The following is a 26526-nucleotide window of genomic DNA, read 5'->3' as shown; positions in this document are numbered from 1 at the left end:
AGTTTTCATGGGACTATACTTTATTTTTTTCTGGGCTTATAAAAAGACTTATCTAAAAAATACTCGATAATTTCAAAGGCAAGGATGTATTCTACTCACAGTATTTAATTAAAGCATCTGAAACATTTCTAGGCGACTAAATTTTAAAACCAAAACACATGATTTTAAATTACTTCGTAGTGCATCTCCTTAAGGTGGCTACATGATTTTAGATTTTCACGGCCAAAAATATTATCAGGGTTGATTTTTTGAGTATTATTATTGCTTCCTCGTCCTTTAGCCAACGTTTCAGACAGTCTTGAAGAATCTATCACCAGTACCATAAGGACAAATGTAAATCTCTCCTGATGTTGGAGAAACGAAAGATTGTAATACTAAGCGTAATACCCGAAAAATCAATGTAAATTTGTTACTGCACCTTTTCAGGATAATTTTGTGATGACCACTATCTGATCCACATCTCAAAGGCACTTTTTTCCGAGTTTATTAAAATTATTAATAGTTTTTAGTATCCACCTTGATGTGAATCCTTACTTCCTGAGATGAATTCCATTTTTAAATACGTCTATTTGAATTGCTTTTGTTTTCGATAGTGAATGAATGGAAATCTTGGATGTGGAAATTAACACACTTCCCGACATCCGATCGAGGTGAAACTCGGCATATTAGACTCGTTGACGGCAATGCATTCTACCAACTTTTGGTGGCAATCACGTACACATACGAAATCGGACGAAATCAAAGCAGTCAATGATATACGAAAGAGAGGAAGAAAAGACATTTTTTTAATTTTAAAATATTGATTTTTTCGTTAACCAACAAATTAACCGTTTTTGGTTCCTTCAGTAATGTTGATAAAATGAATTTTACTAATTAAGGTGGCAATATTATTTTAGATTTTCACGACCAAAAACATTATCGTAGTCGATTTTTCATATTGATAAATTCTAAATGTTTCTAGCTGTAATAAAACATTTTTAATACTTATTTGTACCTGTTTTCCAAATAAGAAGTAAATAATTTTATTTCTAAATAATAAAAACTAACATTAGCCAATAAAAAATACGATCCTTAAATAACTAAAATAAATGCTTTAAAATACACACTTTTAAATATTGACAATTTTATCAGAATTGAAATGAAAATTATTTCTAAAATAATATCTTTAATTTTCAGTACAAACCCCGATAAAAACGCAACTCGGTGGATACCCATCAAAAGGAACTTTCCCGGGTAAAATGCAACAACCTCCATTTTCCCTTACAAACCAAAAACAAATCCCTACAAAGGATCAACAAAGTTCTTACCCAATACAAGGTCAACAAAGTTCTTACCCTATAAAGGGTCAACAAAGTTCTTTTCCTATACAAGGCCAACAAAGTTCTTACCCTATAAAGGCTCAACAAAGTTCTTACCCTATAAAGGCTCATCAAAATTATTATCCTATACAAGATCAACAAAGTTCTTACCCAAAAAAGGTTCAACCAAGTTCTTACCCCATAAAGGCTCAACAAAGTTCTTACCCTATAAAGGCTCAACAAATTTCTGACCCTATAAGGGGTCAACAAAATTCTTTCCCTATAAAAATTGTGCATCCGGCTAAAACTCAACCGCAGTTAGGATACCCTGGCAACAGTCAACCAAATGGATTCACACTCAACAAGCAACCACAATTAGGATACCCTGGTAACAGTCAACCAAATGGATACACGATCGACAGTCAACCAAGTGGATTCACACTCAACAATCAACCACAATTAGGATATCCTGACAACAGTCAACCAAATGGATACACAATCAATAGACCACCACAATTAGGATACACTGGGAACAGTCAACCAAATGTATACACAATCAACAGTCAACCAAGTGAATACGATTTTCAAGGTCAACCAACTGCTTACCCTATGAATAGTCTTCAAAGTAGTGGATACCCAAGCAAAAGTTCCGGATTTCAATCGTATGCAGATGGCCATGGATACCCCAGTAAACCGACGAGTGAATTCATAACATTCCCTGACAAATACAGAGAGCCGGAATATTCCTTGGAACAAAGAGATTCGCCGGAGGACTTTGAAGATATCGCAACACAAGAGGTATTATTCCCTCCAGCAATTTCGGGATCTTCCCTATATCAGTACTATGGTGTTCCTAGTGGAGTGGGGAATCCTTCAAGAAGTAATAACATTATTTAATTCATTATTTTTCGTCACTTTAATTATAAAAGCTCGTAGGTCTATTTGTTCACAAATTGAGATTCGAATTATAATAATAGTTTTAAATGATTTTCACATTACCGTTCTTGTGAAAATCACCTAAAAAAACCTACTTTATAACTATAGATAATAAATTATTAAAACAACTCATAACTTGAGAATTTTTTTAAACTTTAATTGCACAATGTATCACTAATGAGGGTTATGCTGCGGAAAATGTACACATTATTAATATATTTTAATTATGTTCAAGTTGTTTTATGTTATCTTTGAGCATATTTTAATAAATTAATATTTCTACTAAATCTAAAATATAACTTATGATAAATTAAAATACGTTAAACGATATAAATAAGTTGCTGCTTTCTCTCCTAGGTGTCGCGAGTTCAATTCCTAATAATAATAATATTTGGCTGATATAGCGCCGTTTTCGTGAAAAATCACCTCAAGGGCGCTGTACATAAATATAACTGTCGTAAGTCTTTATATCTAGTGACTTACGGTTAAGTACGACTGACTTAAAACTGGTGACTTGGGTCTGTTACTTACGTCTAAGGCTTTGTCCTCCATCACGACACAACCAATATTTTCCGCTTCCTATGATGGAAGTGGGAGATTTTCAAATATTTTAGGGTTATTCATAACCCGGAAATATTTGTATTTATATAAAAATAAATACTTAATAATAATATTTCTGATCGTTTTATCTCATCGTCGTTTGAATTCTAAAATTTAGGATTTTAAATACTTTGCCTGTACAAAATGGTCATTTTTAAAATAAGAAAACCTTTTTTTATTGCATGCATTTATTATGTAGCGATTTAAAAATAAAATAAAAATTATGTAACTAAAAATTATATCCAAAGTGCATTCAAAAATTTTAAACAGTTTTTAGTTTCTGACACAATGGACTTGGGAGATTTACTAATTATGGTGAGAGAAAGTTTTCCAACTAATTATTGGGAGCAAAATTTTCGAAATATTATTAATAAATCGAAAATCTGGCAAAATGGTACCAATTCTAAAAGTTCTCAAATTCTTTTCGTAAAATTGCTAAAATTAGTGATTAAAAATAATGTTTTTTGTACTAAAATTAAATACTCTTACATCCAAAAGAATCGACTATGCTCATACTTTCAGCAGCCGAATATTATAATACCACAGTGTCCGGAAACTCGTAGTACATGCGGGAAACTGGTGAATCTACATCACCGAAACATTAATGAAGATGACTTTTTTATCCGAGTGTTTCGAATTATTTATTATTAATTGTTTTAAATAAAAACTTTGGAGCCGGAACTACTCATCGATGCAAGAACAGCTGACATCAACCCTTATTAGCCGATTTGGTTCAAATTTAACCTAAAAATGTCCAATTTCGAACTCGATTTATTCGATAACGAAAGCTCAAATCAAAAAAAAACTTATTCCATATAATCGACTGAACGTGATGTAAATTCACAATTCTCCCGGTGGAAATCAATTTTCTGACACCGTGTATATACTGTATATTGATGTTTTCTTGCATTGCCTTCCAAAAGTATCTATAATACGTTGTATTATTATGTAAGTTATCCTTTTAATTATGTATCTCACTGTAGGACACTTCAACTTAATATAAAATGATCAATTTCAGGGGGACACATCGGACTATACGACGAGGCGACGTTAAAAAAATCTATGTACGGATCGCAAGTGTTGGGCAGGCACTCTATTAAGCTGGATTAATCTATTTACGGATCGCAACTGTTTGGCAAAGCACTCTATTAAGCAGGATTAATTTATTTACGTACCGCAACTCTTTGGCAAAGCACTCTATTAAGTTGGATTAATCTATTTACGGATCACAAGTGTTTGGCAGGCACTCTATTAAGCTGGATTAATCTATTCACGGATAGCAACTGTTTGGCAGGCACTCTATTAAAATGGATTAATCTATTTACGGATCGCAAGTGTTTTGTAGGCACTCCATTAAGCTAGATTAATCTATGTACGGATCGCAAGTTTTGGGCAGGCACCCTATTAAGCTGGATTAAATATTAATACAAATATGTCACACATCAAGCACAATTATAAAATATGTAAAACATCAGTGGTGTAGAAAAATAAAACCATAAACGCAAATTTTAGTCTGTTATATTTATAATATAATTGTGTAGGTATTACATATTTTTAGAGTAGATACATGATGTAATAATTATGTTCAAGTATTACAAAATGGAATATGTGTGCAAGTAGTTAGATGTGATTATGTATTGCGTGGCGACATATTTAAGTACCTATATTATTTTACTTATAAATCAAATATATGTATGTTATTTTATTTATAAATCAAATGTATGTTATTTTACTTTCAAATCTAGTATTTATATATTTTTTATACTATATTATAAATAAAATATCAAAAATAATTTTTATACTTATATTATAAATCAAATATTTACACAATTTACATAATTTTATAAATCAAATATTTATCTGATTCTATTTATAAACAAGGTACTCGTACATATTATGTAAAAAAAATATTATTACTTTTACAGCACTAGTATCTACACGTCGAACTTAGCGTATAAATCACATGTAATTTCAAAAAATAAAATAAAAACCAAAATTTTAAAATACTTTTTTTTTAAACCTACACATTTACAATAATTATTCCTGGTGTTAATAACCAAAAATATTAAATAGAGGAGCGTTTTTAAAGAGAGAAATATCTACCCAAAAATGTTTGTTTTTTGTAAATGTCTACGAAATGGCAAATAAAGTATACTGCTTTATGTTAATGGAAAATGTTACATTTTTACAAAGAGAAACATCAACATGCTTACATCTACGTAAAAGTGAAGTAACTAGGTAGGTATATAATGTAAACGAGTCATTACTATCTTATTTGAATGTGTCTGAGTAGTTCCCCAGTTATATAAAAAATAAAGTTATTTTTCTGATTTCCTATCACAATTTTAGCCTAGGTATACATTGTATCATAATATAATATTTAAATAATTATTATAATAGTCATTTTTGGGTGGAATTTGGTACATAAAAGATAAATAAATTTGTCTTTTTATTTAAAAAATAATTTTATTGTAGAACTAAAATGTATGGGTATTTCGCAAACGTTAGCTCAACTTTTCCTGAAGAAAATAATTTCCCTCGGGGCCTATTAGGTTAGGTTAGGTTTGGAAGTTTTTTGTATGGAGAATTCTGTCCGACTGCTCCGAAAATAATTGTAAAAAAAGTACCAAATTCAAGTTCCAGTTTTCCACTTTTTTTCTTGAAATAGGTAGAAATCCCTATAATGTTAGAGGGGAGAGAAAAGGAAAGGTCTCTCGACCTGATTATTTGACAATGTCGAATTGAATTAATATCTTTTAAAAGCATGGCTAACCGTCGTAAAACACGGAGTGAAGGTGGTAGAGAGATGAATAAACTTCATTAAAAACATATTAAATCGTATTAAAAACATTCCAATTTTGAATTTTCGATTAAAGTATGATCTTGAAAATTAGTTTTAAGCGCAAGTTCTACTACACACACTATGTATAAACACCTTTACACGCGTTCTAAACATCTTTTTTTACGTCTGTATTGTGTAATTGTGGAACACGTGACTAGTTTTTCTCGCAGATATTTTAAATGAAAAGATTTTCTTGCAAAAAAGAATTATTATTAAGTGATTATTCATTTAAAACTGTCTCACGAAAAAAAAGGATTTTGTAAATATTTCTCTTTGGATTTTGTAAATTTACGAAGCGCAGTTTATTTCAACTTGTAGCGCCTGTACACGTTACACGTTGGCTCCAACTCGCCATGTATTTTCCAAAAGTTTCTGCTGTATGTCAGCTACTCTTGTTACTTCCCACAACACAGGAGTAAAACAGTGCCACTTTCAACAGTCTTGTGTATGAAGATAACTAACTACAATTCCCATATCAATGGAATCATTTTGAGGAAATTGTTGTGAAGCCTTCGGAACCTACTAAATAGAATGTGACAACATATTAACTTCTTCATGTTCTCCATAAAAGGGTTAAACTCTAAAAGTATATAAGTATAAAAAGGTTATGGGGGCAGTTTTATTATTTTGTGATATGCATCAAAAGACAGTTACAGCCGAACTGGTCTGTAAGTGATGTTGAAAATTTCGACGGTCAATGCAGAATCGTTAAGAAGTTGAGTCGCTCTGTTGATTGGCGCACTCTTCTCGCTTTTGGAGCATAAAAAAGTATATGGAATCTCCCACGAGTGCAGTTGATAGGCACATATAAGCTAAACTCTTTCAAAATAGGCGAATTAAGTATAGTTCCAGAGCAGGGCTGTCCAAACCACGGCCCGCGGGCCGCATGCGGCCCGCGGTTTAGATTATTGCGGCCCATTGAACCTTTTTTTAACCGACTTCAAAAAAAAGTCCGGAAACAGGAATTGATTTTTTTAAGCTCCTCGCTGAACTTTTCCCGAAACTGACGAATTTCGGGCAAAAAATGGGCTCGATGATGGGCAGTACCTACCTTGTGAAAGTGCATATTCAACAATGAAGTTTATTAAATCGAAATACAGGTCTTCATTGACAGATACTTCACTTAAACATGCACTGCGCCTAGCTACCACTAGTATTGAGGTTGATGTTGACAGAATTGTAAAAGACAAATTAATGAAAAAGTAGATAATAAAATAACGATATTACGTATTATTACCAGTATTTTATTTTAATAAATATTTTGCGGCCCACCAATGTATTTAGTCTTTTTTATTGGCCCTGGGTCCCATCTAGTTTGGACACCCCTGTTCCAGAGAATAACTTAAAAAATGTTTACTATCAATTTACTTACTTTAGAGACCAAATATATTACAATAAAGACTTCCACACACATCATACACAACAGAAAGAAAACATTAGACTAAAACATTAGTCACCCGGGCCCTTTTATAAAGTTCACCAGGGTTGTCATTGTATTTGAGATTATGTCTTCTGGTTCCAAAATGTGTCTTCGCAGGTCTCATATCTCCTCTTCAATCACCCTTAGTTCCCTGAAGGCCCCACAAGGGAAGAGAGCCTCATCTCTCATCTCCACTCCCCACAAGGGAAGAATTAACATAGGTGGCCAAATGTGTAGTTTAGATGGAATTAAGAATGTACCTTAGATTAAGGACGAGTTGTTTCCAGGAATTTGAGAAAATCATCAAATTTCAATGTAAAAACCTCAAAGGCACAAAATAATTATCAGTGCCTTGGCTCCTCGCCGAGTCAGCAGCCCGCAGCGGACTGCTCCAATTGTGCCTACACAAAACCACATGAAGTGGAACTATTTTAAGTTAAATATATTTTTTTTATTGGTGCCCTTTTTTACTCATTTAAAGTACGCTCTAGCGTGTTTAAATCGCACTTTATGGAACGCGCGTTTTTTAAAGTTACCATGGCAACATCAACAAATCAACAAAATGTGTCAGTCTAACAACAGTCTAAATGTCAACTTTTAACTATAAATCCAACTATTAATCTTATGTGACAGATTGCAAATTAATGTTTGTGTTTTTCATTTCCATGACAACAAGATATTGTGATGTCACATCACGAATTCATTAATAGTTCTTATTTCCAAATTTTTCATAATAATATCAATATTTATGTTTTCAAAGTGTACCAATAAAAAAAAATAGCGTAAAGTATTTGTGGATAACTGGTCTTTTAAACACTTGCTTTATTTCGAGCACTCGGCTACGCCGTCGTGCTCGAAAAATCGCGCGTGTTTTAAAGACCTGTTTATCCACTTATACTTTAATATACTAATTTAATGAACAGGCACATTTCTTTATAATTTTACATGCATATTATGAGTACTTTGATTATATAATGAGTATAAATAAACATTATGAACAGTGTCTTGAATTTTGATTTTTAAACCTTCTTCTACAGCAGAGGTCCTCACCATTTTTGACACCAAGATCTATTTCAAAATGTTTGTGTGTCACTTGCGGGTCGGACTTAGTAGTTTATTATGTCCGTCACTGATAATTGCATTTGGAGAATGCTAGTGGTTTTCCTGCAGAGTGCGTTCTCATTTCAGTAGTAAGTCTACTTTTGACAGTATGAATAATTGCAATTAGCAAATTTTGTGGATTTATTTTTCTTACATTCCAAACAGGAGGCCCTGAGGAGGAAGGAGTGAACATGGGTCTTGACCTCTATATTGCAAGAAGGAGGAAACACAGAGGCTGGCATATAGTTCCACAGCCGAGCTCAAGAACTCGAGAACGAGTAGTATGTGTTGGGCATGTGTTTGGCGTGTTTCACGACTACTCACCTTTCATTAAAATACCGGTAGAACAAGGACAGCATTCCCAACTGACGAGCAATTGAGCTCTAAAGATCGATTAAGATTAATTTATTAATACATACACCACAATGAGCTTTTACCTAAGATAATAGAATATTGTATTATAAAATCTTTGGCTATTACAATCGAATAGAGAATAAGTATGTTATTTGCTTTTTTTGATGTGACACCTCACAAGAGCCTGTGGGGTGTAAAGGTGGAGGTGCTATTCCCAGTTGGGCAGCATTGTGAGGCGGGTTAAGTTGGGCTGTAGGAAAGGATTTATTAATGCGGGTCTTGAAGAGGCCCGGATTATATGAAGGAGGAAAAACCGATACTGGTAGCTCGTTCGACATACGACCGGTATTGCACAAAACGAGTCGAAGAAGCGGCCCGTTCTAATGATGCCAACATCAACGTGTTCCGCTCGTGTATGTCGAGATTTACACACATACACCCGTGCATTGGGGTTCAATGCTGGTAGGTATTTAGAGCCGGCTCCATTAAAATATGTGTATAACAGACTCAGCATGTCCACAGTGCGCCTGTGAGGCACTACTCACATATCTGTCGGCCAAGCAGGGATCTACGCTTCACGAGTGAAATATGATACCAACAAATATGGCACTCAATAAATAGGTCCCAATGGTCTAGTGGTTTAATATATTAAATTGGAAATAACTACACAATCCATGTACTTACGGTGAATTATTTTAAAGACAATACATTTTAATGTAGTTGTGCGCAGCAAAAGTAAAAATGAGAGTCTGAAACACACATCCGCAGTACCCAAAGATATATCCGTCGCACCTCGGAACCACAATAAGAGTATGGTGGTTCCAAGGTGCGACGTTTATCAATTTGATTTAAATTTAGACTTGCAATTCTATTTGACAGAGATCTTTTACGTTTTTTGTTATATCATTCTACATCAATGACAACATAAAGAATTATTCCAAACCTTTCTCGAACTGTCCAATTGAAAAACAACCATTGTTCCACACACAAGCGTGTAAAATAAAAAAAACTGACGTATGTTTTAGGTCACCATCTCACATAATATTCATCATGCTGTCTCCCTCACCGCCATGACCTAAACTTTCTTCGGTACCTAATTTTTACTTAGACGAAAGACATAGTACCATCTCGTTTATTCTATGGCGGGACAGAAGGTGCCAAAGCCGGGATTCTTTAAATTGAACCAGCGAATCGTATGGACTTGTGAATAAAAGCTTCTGTTAGAAACTAGAGACAATAGATGTCACTGCTCATCTCGCCGCTCTCGCTCGCAACCCTGCTATTTCGCGGTACATTTTAAATAAAATAAGAATAAGACCAGTTGTATTGATGCACATAATTTATTATTATTGCCGTCTTATAATTTTGGGGGTCAATAACCAATTGACTTAAGGGAAGAACCGCCCCTGGCGTAACTGCTGTATCACGGTGCTAAGCAATCTTTGTACACTCTAATGCGCGTACGCCACCAGTGGTAATCTGGTAATAGCCTCTATAAAAAGAAAATAGGGAATAATTAAAACAAGGAAATATTATTTACTCATTTTATTCATGAAGAATTACCATAGATGAATTGTTCATTTTTATTACATGTAGAATCTTGATTTCATTTCTATTACGTGTTTAATTATTATTTCATTTGATTACTATTTTCCAAAAATTCTTCCTTATGTCTATTTTTTCAGTATATTGTTAATCCCAAATCAGATAATTCAATGAACTCTTTAATTAATATTGAGGTAGTTTAACATAGTTCCGAAAGCATACGCTACAAAAAAACTATAACACTAATAAATGTACATCAGAGGAAACAAGAAAAACAGTAGCTAAACAAATTAATGTACAGAAAAAAAACGAGTAATTGTAATATGAATTTATTATAATTATGAACTCACAAGAAAAATTTAAATAAAAATAATTATGTAATTGTGTGTAAAAATAAGAGAAAGATTAACGGAACATTAGCTTAATTTTATTTCCTCGTGGGGCAATTGTGATGACAATACATTTATATTTAATTAATAAAGAAAAAATATAAATTTTGAAACTCATATACAAAAAAATCATTATTGTAAAATGCGAGTAATGTAATCAATAACTTAAAAAAATGTTTTTTAAACTTATGATGACAATACATATATATTTAATCAATACAGAAAAAATATAAATTTTGGAAACTCGTATTCAAGATACACCATAAAAATCATTATTGGAAACCCAAGTAATATAATCAATACCTAAAAAAAATTGATTTTAAAACTTGTGTTTATGTCAATATAATCAATATTAAAAAAAATATTTTGGAAACTGCCAAGGGCATTAAAAAAATAAATCACTACTTTGAATTGTGATTTCGGAAATTCACACTTGGAAACTAGTGTTTATGTCAAAGATAATATTATATCAATTAAGATGTTGTCAAGAGAAATTTAAAAAAAAAACCTCAGAATTCATGATAAAATTATGATTTTGGAAACCAATCCTAGTACTAGTCTCACATGGGCGCTATACCCTCATAAGATATGTGGGCGTGGCCCGTTCACCATACATTCCAAATGTGAATATAGTAAAATAGGCCGAGCCCACATATATCAAGAGGACATAGCGCTCGAGTGAGACTAGCTTAATGATAATACAATCAATAATATAATTTTGGAAACTCACATTCAAGAGCAACCCAAAAAAAATCATAATTGGGAACCTAAGCAATATTATGAATACCTAAAGAAATTATGATTTTGGAAACTGGAAAGAGCAGCAAAAAATGAATCATGATATTTGAAACCCATGTTAATGACATCTAACATAATCAATAAATAAATTGTGCTGTTGGAAATCCATTTTTCATGTGTAAGATAATATTATCAATAAAGAAAATATAATTTTGGAAACTCACATTCAAGAGCAACCAAGAAAAATTATAAACTCAAGTTCAAGAGTTCTGCAAAAAATCAACAAAACTATAACTACTTACTATAAAATGTACAAATTTGTTTCCGAAAAAAGAATAAAAAGAAATAGAAGAATGGATATGGATAATGGCAGCGGAACAACCGTTCATTATCCTTCCACGGGAACTACAAAACTTGTACAAAATAGGAAATCCTCTAATAAGATACTTCACAATCACAATAGAATCTAATGTAAAAATAAGTTTATATAAACTGATCATTTACTCCCATCATAAATAAATGCTTCGGATCAACTCAAAGAGGACAACAAACTATTAGACATAAAAATGAAACATCAAGATTGATTATAACAGCAAACATTGTTAAATCCTAGGTAAGGAAATCTAAGGTAAAACATTCGGCATTCGGCGGTGCAACACTTGCAGCAGGTTTACCATCACGTCCCGTAGGTGGTATCGCCGTATGCTAAACAAATACACGTCTGTTGGTTGGTTGGATAGGAGACTTATTGAAAACCCAGAGCCGGGTCCGTCACACACAGGCCCACGCTCGCCTATATCTAGGCTTTCGGAAATGAGATATTGAAATGAGAAAATATTCACGGAAAGGAGAACCGGCTATGACATGCCCAATTAATAATAATAATAATAGATAGATAGATATTTTATTATCTTAATTTTTTAGTAACAAGTTGTGAATAATGACTTCTACGTAAACATGGCTTTTTGTGAATTGAACTGAAGAATCTCATTCAAAGGTAATTAGGGCAGCAACGGAAAGATTTTAAACAAAGATAATTGGGGCAGCCACGGAAAGATTTTAAACAAAGGTAATTGGGGCAGCCACGGAAAGATTTTAAACAAAAAATTAATACTTTGATATTATAATCTCATTTAAAAATATCTCACTTGGCACATACAAAATGTACAATATTCAATACTTCAATAAATCCTATGATAGAAAACAATGACAAAATATCACTATTTGCTATGGTATCACGTCCAATAACCCTTCCTTATAAAGTTAATTAATACAAAAATTAAAAAGAAAAGCTATCACAAGAAACATTATCTAACATTTGAAGAACACCTCCAAGACAAAATGCTGTCAAAGTTATATTCTGTCTGGTGGACATTTAATTGTTTATGTGCAAGAACGCATGGAGAAAACCAAATTCAACAAGTCTAGTGAGGCAGGGGGCAGGGGGGGTAGAAGGAGTGAGAGATGGATTGGTTGAAATTTTAACTAATCCAAGTTAACCAATTATTAATTTAACACAAAATGTTTAACATCATTTCAATTCTATAAGCATATTATGTACACGTGAGCTTATAGTACAGTTATAACAGAAATCACATTTAACACAGTTAATTATGACATTTATTAACAATGAACTATCAAGGGACACCTGAGCCGGGCCGGATGTTCGAGCCCAGGCCGAGGGCTCGGGAAACAATACAGAGTGCGGGAGCGCGGCTCGCTAGTCTACAAGTCAAGTGAGCCCAACCAACTCACTCCTGAATAACCCTGTATCTTTATTTTACGTCTTTATAAATATATTTAATATTTGATGATAAGAATAGAAAGAACCCTCGTAGTTCCTCTGCCAGTGCCCATATTGTACAGAACTGCCTCCCGGGAGTCCACTACAAGGGTCGGTGCACGTTTCTTTCCTTTATTATGCAAGATACCTTAATGACTTACAGATAGACAATAGACACATTGTATTCATACCCCAGTAATATTCACTTAGGTTACAAGTTGAAATAAATAGATAATACATAAAAATATGCAACAATCTCTCGGTGTATATGTATAGATAAATTCTATATGTTAACACAAATGTGAACTGTGGGCCCCTCGCCGGTGGGCGGGGGGAAAAAGGGAATAAACTCTGTTTAATAAAACTGTTTGTGAGGTCAACATTGTAATTAGTAGTTCAACTATTTTATTAAAGTTCTCAACCATTTCAAAACATTGTAGTCACCTACATTAACTCAGCTATAATTATCGTAATTCGTAGAGGAGGTAGTTGGTTTTCATAATTAAAACAATCCAAACAGAGTAAATATACTTGAATCTGCAAACTTTCTGCATCGCCTCCTTTGCTCCTGCCATCCAATGTATCCTCTGGGGCAGGGATTTGCACGATATTGCAGCGAGCTGAGTGAGAGTGGCGTGGCTGGTGGGGGAGGGCCGAGACTGAGACTGGTCCAGTGGCCAGCAATGGCAACAACTTTAGCGGGAATGGTCAAATTGGTCCCAATTCTTATGTTTAGCATTACATTAGCGCTCTCCACCCAACGCACAAACCAACCGTACCCTAACTTAGCGACCAAGTGACTGGAGGTAGAAACGGGCTATAGATATTTCATTATTTAATATCCAAAAATAACTGTCGGAGCTAGCACTATAAATGCATCAAAAAGTATAACCTCGAGTAAGTGTTTCATATTTAGACAGAAAATGGAAACACCTATGATTACAGAAACAATAGTCAGTAACCATTACACAAATTCAGATGTTCCAGACATATCAAGCACCATACACGTTACGTGGGTTCTTCACACACCCGAGTAGGCGTGAGCACGGCGCCCCCCCCGAGGGGCGGGGTGCGCAGGCCTAGGGCTCAGTCAATCCCCTCAACGGGGTACACTCAAAGGTAAATATAAATAATTTACATCAAGACACTTTTACATAGATTCCATGAAGATTCACAATGATGCTGTACATAATGTTCAATGTACGAAGTGACGGCCGACCGTGCTGACTGTACGACCGACTCTACTGCTGCTGCTGCGGGGAGCCGCTGGACGAGGCCACGCGCCGCCCGCCTCGCACCGGCGCGCCTGCCTGCTGCACCATCGCGCGGATGCGGCGCTGTGCCGACTGAAACAACGAGAGTGACCACCATATCAGCACACTGTTCACGTCTATACAATACAGTACAACAAACATTCTACTTGAGCGACAAGGGATTATTAGGAGAAGGTACATTTTGGATGGAATAAAACAATTCATCTTACGCACTCTTTTTTTTATAAAATAAATATTACATAATTTTACAGTTCCGCAGCAAATAATAAACAATAAGATTCATAAATTAACCATTATAGAAGATCACTACAGTGAAACTTGCTTAAGAAGTTTGGTTTTTTCAGTCCCTTGAAGAAAAAATTGCCCAATTTTTGCCACAAATAAGATTTTACTTTGGAAAACTTCTGAAGATAGTTTCACTGTATAACAATAATTGCTATCTAAACTAGAAACAAAATACACTTTCAAGAGAACTGCAAAATTATTTAAAACGTACATTTTTGATCACTTAAATTCATTGATGATCTGACTTAATTTAATATATTTTTTTTTTAACTTATGAACAGCTTACTTTTTGACTCCAGTAATTTATTTACGCACAATTATTTTATTAGTATAGTTAACATACACGCAAAATTAAAAAAAAAGGGTAACATGGCCGCTGCCAAGTTTAACACATTTTAAACAAGAGTGCAGAAATCATTTTTATTTCTAGTAAAGAGTAATCATAATCAGACGTCAAAGTCTTGTTGCAAAGACAAACAGTAGTCAAGAATGACTGCCATCACATTCTTCCTTTGTGTCTATAGTGAAATTATGTAATTAAGGCAAATCATAAACAAAAGATTCCAACATAGATTTCAGTTCTGGATCCAGAGCCATGTCCGCACGCGTCGCTGTGCTCCTAGAAGCAAGGGGAAAGGTTGTATTACCTAATCGGAGCGACTCGTGGAGCGACCCGGGATCGCGAGCAAGTTGTTGTCTTTACCAACTTTGCCTCTTTCAGCTCAACCCGCCTCACACGCTTTCTATAAAGAGAAATATACCAACATAATTTGAATGGTAATGCATACAGTTATTAAGTCATTAATACATTCGCACGCAAATTAAACATCTTCATGCCATAATGCAACAGGTACCTTAGAATCACAAGAGAATATAATATTGTTGCCCCATAGCCAAGAGGACGCTTGTGCAAGCATTGACTATTGAGAACAATGCATTTTTACTGTTTTTGGAATGAAAATAATAAAGGTTAAAATACAATTTTCGTACAAATTAACATTTATCACTACAGTAGAACCCCGTTAATTCAAACCGTGATAATTCTAAAAGTTTGTAGTGAAAATAAAATCAGAATCTGAGAAGTTGCGCTAAAAAGTTAATTTATGAGGTTTATACATTGTCATATTTTTATTTTGTAAATATGTCCAATTTTTACAAAATATCTTCAGATTTTATTATGGGCCGGCCGTGACGGTAATCGGATGTGAAAATTTGACTTATCTAGGAATAAGTTATATTATCACGAATTTACTCCCAAGAATCTACCTGAATTTAAAGGGACCCCGAGGAAACAATTTTCAGAGAATAAAAAAAAATCTTACAATTTCGGAATTTTTTCATATGAATTTTGATTTGTGTATGTCCCGTGGATTTCAAATTTACGAGGTTTTACTGTGATGGGTTTTTTAAACTACTTATTTTCTTATAGATACAAGTTACCTGCATGTTATTACAAATAAACAAAATTACAGCTGTATTAAAAGGGTCAAGTGTGAAGTAACAACATTGTATTTTAATTAAGACATTTCAGCATTGTTAAATAAATCAGGTTCTGACAACTAAACTTAACATAATGTTAAACAAATTCAAACTTACGTCAATAATTCAATATCTCGAATCAATCCATACAATTTCAAACTGTCAACATCTCAAATCAATCCATACAATTTCACACTGTTAACATCTCAATACCATAGCATACATATCTCATGCCTCTCTCATTTCATCTTGAACCATCTCTTCTCAACACCAGATCAAACTGTTAATGAGAATAACTTTGTTTACATGGAAATGCATTAAATAAAATGAACACAGTTATTTCACACTGAACCCAATATTGGCAAAAATAAATTAAGAATATTTTATAAAGATATATATTTTCAATACTTACGTCCAAAACAATGGATTCAACAGTAGTCATAAAATCGCAAAAAAACGCAGACGCAAAACATATGATTTATAATCAATTTCAGAAAAAGTCAATACAAACAGCAAAACGGTTACAAAAAATGGTTTGAACGAGACAAAAACATTGTTTTCAGTAAATTGTAGAAAGTCAATGTCAACTTTTTCTTTCAGTCTTCGAATGATTAGTAATTGATTACAAGTACAAACCACACAGTTTATAAACCGGATAGAAAAAAGTGTAAATTTGGTTACAAAAAAGTAAAAGCATTGTTTTTTGTCTTAAGATATGAAGTCAGTCAAACTGGATTGCGACCAAGGGTTGAGGACTGGAAAGAAAACTTCTTACTGTGGGAAAATCAAAAATTAACAAAACTGCTTTTGTCTTTTTATGAGGGTACTACAAAAAGGAGGTACCAGCATTTACCCGACAGACTTGAACAGGTTCACCGCTAGCCTTGGGCCGGACGGGAAGGCTTAAAACCTCTTGATGTTTTCTTTTTATAATCATTTCGGCTTTATGTTATGTACTATAAATTGAGTGCCAAATATCATGTATTTTAATTTTCAATAAAAACAACACGTCGCGTCATTTGCCGGATGAACACTGAAAGTTATTTGACACCCAACGCCAATCGGCGGGTGCGGACTTCTGAAAACATTACAACTCGGTTTAACCAGCCATTTCTGAGCATATTTTGAGTAAAATGTAGATTTCATTTCATGACTTTTTTATTTGATTTAAAGAATATATGTATATATTTTTTCCATCACACCAACCTAGCGCATCACGTGATACACACACTCAGTCTCGTTCCAGCAGTACCATCGAGACGCAGCGCCTTAATTTGATTAAAACACTTCACTCCACATTTTTTGAGATTGTTACTTTTCAGGGGTTTCATATAGAATAGTTTTCAATTTTGACCGATTAATACAATTTTAATACTAAAAACTAAATTAACCGGTCAGCAACGTAAGCAGATATACACGATAAAATAACGATAGCAGTCAAGTACAATAAGCGTGTTTACACGTCAACGCGTGTGTTTCCACAAAAATCGTCATAACTCCGTTATTCTTCTAGTGACATCCCTAAAACAAAAAGTAGAATATTCGTATTGAATGAAGCTTCACATCTCTATTCAAAGTTATCCATAGAAACCCGTAAAAAGACCTACTCAGTGGAAGCAAATTTTACCCGCCAAATCGTAAAACGACGCCAAGAAAGCCGTTTGACGTGCCGACCCGCCTCGCAAGTTTAATTATTTTTTTAAAAATATATTTTGTATGAAATGGTCAAAAAGTGAAGTGACAGAATTGTTTATTGTACATTTGTACGATGAAATAAGTGTTTTTTTTTTACATTATCCGTGATTTTAGTATCGTTTTTACATAAAACATTACAGGTGAGTCATTTTTACAATTTTTTCATGTTTCCATTCTAAATTTAAATATTTACAAATGTTAATATTTATTTATGATACAACAATTTGAAAGCCTATTTTGTAACCTTTCTAAAACAGTTTTTACTATTCGGCTCCGTTCAGTAATGTTTCATTTATAGAGCTTTGATTGTGAGGCGGTAATAACACAACGTTTTCGTGAAATTGACATTTCGGTAAAGACATCTTAGCTTCAAGTTCGCGAAAAGTCGGAGGGGTTAATGCTTCTTTTTAGAATATTTTGAAAAAACTGTGGGTTAAATTACTCAATCGTCAAATATCTTATATTATAATTAGAATCGCAATATTTTACGTCAACATCTTGAAAAACAAATAACCTTTAATGAATCCATAAATTAAAATTTTTATTATAATCTCTAGTTTTCATTTTGTGGAATTTTACTAAAACGCAATAGACATGATTCCGTGCAATGTGTTGCAGTGTGATTAGTGGAAACAAATATGCTCAGGAATTGCTGATTAAAGTCATTTAGGTACACGCTGATACATGAATGAAGCAATAAAAATGTGACAGCCCACTACGTGTGGGCGATTGATAATCCAGTCATATCGGGCAAGCGTCTTACCTGGACACTGAAGAACGGTCCGATGATGTGAACAGTGGTGTCCTGGTGCAGCTGGGCGGCACCCTGCTCTGGCAACTTGATGAGCGAGCCCGTGACACGTTGCAGCTCACGCACATTCTGGCCTCCCTTGCCGATGATGCGGCCCACCTGTGAACTGGCCACCGAGATCTCTACTGTCAGCCTCACGTCGTCCGTTCCAGACACGAATCCCTCTTCACGCATTTTCTCGAAGATCAGGTACTGAGCCTAGGGAAGCATTACAATAAGCATTACAATAACCATTATTAAAAACCAAGTATCAAAAAGAAAATGTGAATCTGCAGACTGAAATGGTTAGCACACCAGAGAAGAAGGAATAGAAAAACAGACAGAACCCTTATTTTGAAAAGGGGAATAAGAATGGGAAAAATATATACAGTGTCCAGAAACTCAGTACAAGCGGTAAACTGGTGAAACTAAATCATATTTGGAGTTGATTATGAAGTTTGCAATTTTTTGGTAAAATTTAAAAAAAAATCTATCACTAATTAATAATACTAATTGGATAATTTGTGTATAGCGCTATTTTTGTAAAAAAATCACCTCAAGGGCGAAAGGGAGTTAATATCAGCTGTTGAATATATTTAAAAATGCGTTGAAGGGTAGACCTGGCCCCGAAATTTTTTAATTTTTAGTTGCCAAAAGATGAAAAAAACTAAATTTGGGTTCTGTACACCGTTTATACTGCGAAGGGGGATGATTGGAAAAGAAAACGAGAAGTTCACTAATATGATTTAAGATTTTCACGGCCAAAAGTATTTTTGTTATTTGTTTTCGGGGTGTTATGCCGTGTTGCGCTAACTCTTATTAACTAACTGTTATTTTAAAATAGCACATCTGCCCTGATGATTGACACTGCAATACTGCCCGAAACGTTGGCTAAAGAAGGAGTTAGCGCAACACGGCATAACACCCCAAAAAAAAAATATCAAAAAAAAGAGAAGTTCACTTTATAAATAACTTGGTATCCGGGTGTCACTGTTTTGCTCAATGGGTTTGATTGGAATTGGACTGGGTTTTTTTAAGTTACCTTCCACTGGGCTTCAGGGCTACCGACGATGGTGACCTTGCGTTCCTGCGCCTGCTGGTCAGGCTTCTCCTGCTCGAGGGGTGCGATCTTGACGGAGGCGCCGCTATAGCGAATGATGTTGCGGATGTGCAGACCCTTGGTGCCGATGATGGCGCCCACTGCGTTGTTGGGGATGTACAGGAAGGTGGTCTCCTGGGCGTCGCCAGCTCCAGCCTGGGGCCCCGGGGCGGGCGAGTATAGCGAGGGGGCAAACGGGGGCGGCGCGCCGCAGTACGGCCCGCGCCCGCTGGTGGCCATCATTGCCATGGGGTGCAGGCCTGGGAACATTATGCTCTGAGGGGCCAGTGCCTGCAAGAAACATACATCATTAAATACCAATACATACATGTACTGAATAATCGGAAGGACTTTATAGTAAACACAGAGGGTGCAAAATGTTTCCTAGAAGCCAAATCCAGTTGCAAGGACCACATTGCAGTTGCTATACTAGCGCCCAGCGAGGGCTCCTACATCATCCTCTTCTTTCTCAAACATCTTGTATGAAACTGACAGAAGATACTAGAACAATCATTATCACGTACAACCTTTTGCTGGGACTAGTATAGGTGTAAAATATTCTAGTTGCCAATAGGTATGACGAAAAATGTTTTTACACGAATTCATCACTTGTGTCGTTAAGATTCCCACTTTATTTTAGAGGTTTGATAGGGCAAATTCAACCGCAGGTCTGTCCAATACATCAGGGCTGGGCATCGCATATTTTTGTGCACGGCAGCTTCACGTACATCGTTAAGATTCTGGCTTTATTTTAGGATATTGTCTCATCTTATGTTTAAACAAGACATCTGTTTTTATCTACACGTTCATGGATGACGCTAATTAAAATACATTCAAGTAAAGCAATACTTTACAATATTAAGAGGAATTATTTGTTTGCATCTGTACCAACACAATATGAATAAATAGTTGTGTCCATTTAAAAAGTCAATTCTTTCAAGCAAGGCATACGAATACAATATTGGATCGAATCATCGATACAATACTATATTTGAATGCCTTTCTTGAAGGATTAGAGTTTTTATATGGACAAAACTATTTATTCATATTCATATTCATATTGGGTATTAACGGGCGAAAACAAATAATTTGTCATAATATTGTGAAGCAGAATGCACAAAAAGCATATTTTAATTAACAACATCTATGAACGCAAAGATTATAACGAACGTTGCAGTTATATTAGTTAAGCAGCTCGTGGCAGGGAAAAGAGTTAAAGTAGAGAAAATTTTGAGGCATCAGGAATAAATAGCATTCTTAATGTCAATAACATGTTGATGGTGGGTTATTACCTGTAGGTCATTCTCATAGCTCTGGCGCAGCTTGGCAGAGATCTGCGCCTCGGCGCGGGCCATGTTGTCAATACCTCCCTTCACTGTGATGATTCGCTCCAGGTTGAAGCTGTTGATGTCGTTTATGGAGGACACGGTGATCTTTGTGTCTGTATCTTGCATTATGCGCTTAATGGTGTTTCCACCCTTGCCAATGATACGGCCAATCAAGTTATTGTGGGCCAAGATCTTCAGTGATATTTCACTGTCGGGAGAAGAGCTAAATTAGTAAAGGTATTGTTGAGTGAGTATCACGAAGCGGTATGACGGTATATTTCAATATGTATTGGATAAGATAATTCGATAAGATGTATGTACCTTTTGTTGGTGCTGTTGGCCTCCTGCTGCATGACCTCGAGGATGCGCTTGCAGGCGCCGGTGCAGTTGTCGGGGTTGCCATAGATGGTGATGGCCTTCTCCATGGAGCCCACATTGTCCTTGCGGTGCACGTCGACGCGTGCGCGGCTCTGCTGCGTGATGAGGCGGATGGTGCTGCCCTGGCGGCCAATGATGGCGCCAACCATGTCGCTCTGCACCAGTAGGCGTAGCGGGAAGTCCGTGGGCCGCGCCTGGGCCCCCGCGCGCGCTCCGCCACGGGCTCGCCCTCCGCGCCTCTCCAGTGCCTCCACCTTCAGCCGACTGCCGTCCATCTCCATGCCGTTGAGTCCGTTGACGGCCCTGAAACAGTGCGCACGTGGGTGTGGGTTCGGGAGACGCATATCTCACACTACTCGGGAGGGGGGAGGGGGTGGGGGGGCCAGAGCTACAAGTGGTACTCACTGCTGAGCCTGCTCCTGGGTCTGGTACGTGATGTGCACCGTTTGGGTGTTGGCATCCCGGCTGTTGACCTTGTCGCACCTCTCCACGGTACCAAACGGCGCTAGTAACGGCTCTATGTCTTCGAAGCACGCGTGGAGTGGCACCCCGCTGATCAGAATCTTTGACGAAAGGCTGTATGGAAACCCCAATACATATTAATCCACGTGGTCCACAAATAAAATTACAATACCCCCCATTCTGGTCCCCTCCCAGTTATTCCAAAGCAAGGGTCAAGTGCGGGAGTACGGCTGACACCCATTACAGGAGGGCGGAACCGTGGGAGTTAGTACTTGGGACAAAGCAACTACGTCAAACAGGAATTCGTATGGCTAGCAACCAACGCACTAAGGGATTTTGGGACATCTGAAAACATCCATGGAAAAGGTTAGAACACAGGAAAGTATAATACAAACAAGTGAAAGCACTACTAACTCTGACCGGCTGAAAAACATCACATTAAATTAGAATTAATTCATTGATTAAACTAAGCAAAATCTAAACAAAACCACCAAGGATGTTTTAGAATCCTCCACAGCAAGTGTAACCAAACTTTCCTTTCTACAAAAGGCGTATATCGCATCCGTTTACCCCAAAGGCGTAACAACAAAGATAAAATTATTTCAACAAGAGAAAATAAACTTAGGTCATAAAAGTAGAAAGAAAGTTCAACTTGTTTAGTGTTAAGCAACATGTTTTAATAAGAAGCAACATGTTTTAATAAGAAGCAACATGTTTTAGAGAGAAACAACATGTTTTAAAGAGAAACAACATGTTTTAAAGAGAAACAACATGTTTTAAAGAGAAACAACATGTTTTAAAGAGAAACAACATGTTTTAAAGAGAAACAACATGTTTTAAAGAGAACAACATGTTTTAATGAGAAACAACATGTTTTAATAAGAAGAAACATGAGTTAATGAGAAACAACTTGTTAAGTGTTAAGAATCATGTTGTGATGAGAAAAAAAAATCAGATGTTAAAGGCAAAACCCAGGGTTATTGTTAATGCAATTAAAATGTAGAGAAAAGGTGTGAAAACATCTCTTCATATAATATCAACTATTTATGGTAAAAGTCTGAAAGTTATGGTTTTTAATATAAAACTGGTTTTAATTATTACGGCTTTAATGGAGCAGGAAGGAGAGGTACCCCGTCAAGAGATGATGCATCATTGAGCCGCTCAACAACAAGTGCTTGCTTGTTTTTATCATTTGCAACACGTCACATTGGGAATGAGCTCGCATCTCAAGGTGACTATTATTTCAATATTAACACTGCTCTTTATTTGTAGACTGTTCAAATCCTTTACTAAAAAACATTAAATAAGTAATTTATCAATGTGGAGAGTGTGTTGTGTGTGTACTTTGGATGTAGCTAACTCAGAAAATAGGATTCCATGATAACTCAATATACCTTTAAAAAATTACATAAAGTAATTAAAAGCGATGAAAAAAGACTAACCTGTAAATGAAACCTAGTTTTTATTTCATCACTTTCATGACTTCATATAGTTTTTTAAAAGGTGTATTGAATGGTCACTGTGCTAAGTTGTCTGGTAACCAGAAAATAGTACCTACATGATACTAACAAATTAATATTGCTTTGCAAAATTCATAAATTTGAAACAAAAATAACATGCCTAAATGCATCATTGCAAGATGGCGTGTTTGAAAACTAATCAATAGTAAAAATCACATATCTAATTAATGGTACACTACTCTTGCACTCTAAACTAGAATTATCCATTATTAGCATAAATTATTAATATTAAAAAATATATATAATAATTAAAATATGTACACAATTTGTAAAGGAATAATTTATTTAGATTTAGCCCACCCCCACTCATAAACAAGAAGAAAAATAACTACATTAAGCTCAAATAGTATGTAAAGAAAAGAATATAATGTGAATAAATTGGCTCAAATCATTCAGTAAAATCAAGCGAATATTTAAATAGCTCATAATATAAATATCGGCGATTGTTGAACACAATGAAACTTATCACTGATGCAGCATAACTAATTAAGTCAAGCCGCAATACCGAGAGGCGGGACAGTACGGCAACACGGCGATACGCGCCGCCCGCGATACCAGACAGTCGCAAAACCCCATACAGATCACTCAACAGTTTGTCAACTCGTCACTCTAGTTCGTTTTTGTCCAACAGACCATTTTTGGCGAAATTGAGTTAAGTATACAGTTGTTCTCAGAAAGCATTTATTCATACGATACAAATGATAAAAAAAAAAAACAAATTTATGTGTTTTCAAGACGCAGTTTGTCTCAAGTCCAGCAAAATTAAACAACATTCAGAGCGTGTTTGTCCAACACTTTGTCCTACATTCAAATTAAAAACGTGTTTTCTGCGTAATTTTAAACATTTCGAACGAATTTTACTTAAAAATAATAATCTCTATCACTTTAGTAAGCTTAGAAAGAGCTAATTTCATTGTGTATGCGTTTTTCGTAAAAAAAACTTTGAAGCGCTATTTCTCCCGATTTACGTTTAGGTCTGTTGGATAAAAACGAACTAGAGCGACGATTACTGTTGGGTGTTGCATTCATTGGTTGGTTCAAGTTCGTCGGTTGTTATCTTGGGGAACGCAAATAAAAATAAACAAAGTCATACGATTCTACTAAACGAATAAAAAAATGCTGTTCACGGTTTTATTCGTTTTCGGTACATTTGAACTTCTCCAAAAGAGCTTCGTTCCTGGCATCTCTCATCAAAGTACATTCTGACATAAAGTTTTAAAAAAAAAGTCAAATCTTCACGGCGCGGCTTTATTATTTGTATTCGTCACTACGCACGACGGCTCCACCACCGCTATATACAACCGCTCCACCAAACTGAATGGTCTGTAGGGCCCATTAGACCACGTCACACCGCACATGTACCCAGACAGACAAGACATCATCTCGAGAATGTGCCGGTCATCTCAAAGCAACACGACGAAATATTTTTAGAAATCGACGGAAATGAAAAACAGATTTCAGAGTATTTTCGTAATTTTAAGCGTTTTCTTCCTGCAAACCGAACGTGATTGAACGAAATTGTTTTCGATTTCATATTATAAAATAGAAGAAAAAAAATTAATAATTTTTTCATACTTCAATGATCGCAAAGATCGACTTTACGTAATAAAAAAACTAGTTTTTTTCTCAAAGGCCCGCGGGCGGTTTTTGTTTCTTAGCAGTAGGTATATGTTTGCCCCTCTGAACGTGAAAAAAACATATCACTGGGAAGGTTTGTGAAAACGTATAGAAAATAACTACCACAGATTTTTCGATTAATATAAAATCAACATGAATAAGTTCAGACTCAATATCCTGTTTCAGAACAGACTTGGTCTAATGAGGCGGGTAACGTACAAAACGTAATATAAGAAGTAACGTGCATTGGGTACACCGTGTATTTAATATTTAATGGCAGTAAACTCCCGGATTGCCGGCAAGGAAATTAGAAAATTATAAGTAACTAGAGACGCTGCAAAGCTACGATTATTTGAAATCCATTTGGATGAAACCTCACTAGAATTGTTTTTTTCATGGAATTTGAACCTTATCAAATTGCAAAGTTTATTTTCAAATTCTGTGAAGGTTCTATTCAAGTCTTGTTATTATATCATTATTGGCCAGTTGTTTCACTAAACTGAAATAATGACAGAACTTTAATAGAATCCTTCACAAAATTTGATGACTTGTTCAAATTCTGTAAAACAACCCGCCCTTTGATTCCCTTTACATATACCATTACTTGAGCCCACTGTGTGAAATTTTACTTGGACGTAGCTAAATTGATAAAAACAAAATTAAAATTATTGAAATCGAAGATTCAAATAAAACGTGAAACAAAAATATCGAAAATGCCAAGAAAACCATAAGATGGAATGAGCCAGTCCGCTTGTTCCGCTGTAGATACTTATTGAAATACGCCCTTTATCGATATCAGAGTGATTTACAATTATATGGTTTTTGATCTAGAATATCTGAGGTTGGCATTCGTTGGCATCGCCTTGTACCGAACTAGTCACAACCGTCTGGAACCAGTGAGACTATGGCATGATGTTGTGAGGCTGAAGGCAGTGGGGAGGGAAAGGAGATGGCGAAGAGGAAGGTGGGGAAGTAAGTATGTTTTTTGAACCAGAGATCGCCCTGAGATCCAAGACGGCGTGTGTATGTCATTTACACGGTTTCTTTTTAACTAGAGATCTAATTTTATAAAAGCTGTAAAGCAACACTTTTTATAGAATCCTTTGTTCGGGGAAGGATAAAAACAAATTAATCCTTTATTACGTTCGTGGTCGAAGTAAAACTTTTTACGGAATATCAAAATTTAACGGTATTAAATCATTCGGACTAACACAGACGAGAAAAACTTTTCAATCTGGAAGTTCAGTGAATGCGTCGCCCGTAATGTATATTTTTATTTTTCGTTATTCTCGTGAGCTTTTCTAAAAATAACTATTATACGAAATATTAAAAGCAATCTTACTCTCACGCAATCCGGGATTTGACAATACAGTGTCGTGCACGCGTGATCAAACCGCCATACTGTCGCGAAAATCAATTCGTCAAATTTCATACTAAAAATTCAAGTTCTGCGTTCAATGGAAGTTGTTTTTATTGACAGAACTTGAGTAGGAACTTCACAGAACTTAACATTAACTTTCAAATTTGATGAATTGTCCAAAATTTGTGAAACAACACTATTTATATTATGTACCTTGAAGGTGTTTTTTCGAT

The 26526-nt window shown here is 35.3% G+C and overlaps 1 protein-coding gene across 5 annotated transcripts in view; it reads right to left on the bottom strand.

Annotated features, from left to right (window-relative positions):
* Positions 1-10112: 10112 nt before the first annotated feature.
* Positions 10113-26526, bottom strand: part of Imp (IGF-II mRNA-binding protein) — a 104426-nt gene continuing 88012 nt past the window's right edge. Inside the window, exons 4-9 of one of the 5 annotated variants that reach the window (XM_089646186.1) lie at positions 21740-21897; positions 21278-21637; positions 20921-21164; positions 19572-19919; positions 18503-18748; positions 10113-14352 (exon numbers count right to left, since the gene is read on the bottom strand). In XM_089646186.1, the coding sequence (XP_089502312.1) occupies positions 14248-14352; positions 18503-18748; positions 19572-19919; positions 20921-21164; positions 21278-21637; positions 21740-21897 (1461 nt within the window). In that variant the 3' untranslated portion in view covers positions 10113-14247. Of the gene's footprint in view, positions 14353-18502; positions 18749-19571; positions 19920-20920; positions 21180-21277; positions 21638-21739; positions 21911-26526 lie in introns of all 5 variants that reach the window. The other 4 variants (XM_089646187.1, XM_089646188.1, XM_089646189.1 and 1 more) reach the window with 4 other exon arrangements.

This window comes from Hesperophylax consimilis, chromosome 23, assembly GCF_061612785.1.
Source record: "Hesperophylax consimilis isolate HC1 chromosome 23, BYU_Hcon_1.0, whole genome shotgun sequence".
Taxonomy (NCBI): domain Eukaryota; kingdom Metazoa; phylum Arthropoda; class Insecta; order Trichoptera; family Limnephilidae; genus Hesperophylax; species Hesperophylax consimilis.
This window is presented reverse-complemented; position numbering and strand designations above follow the sequence as displayed.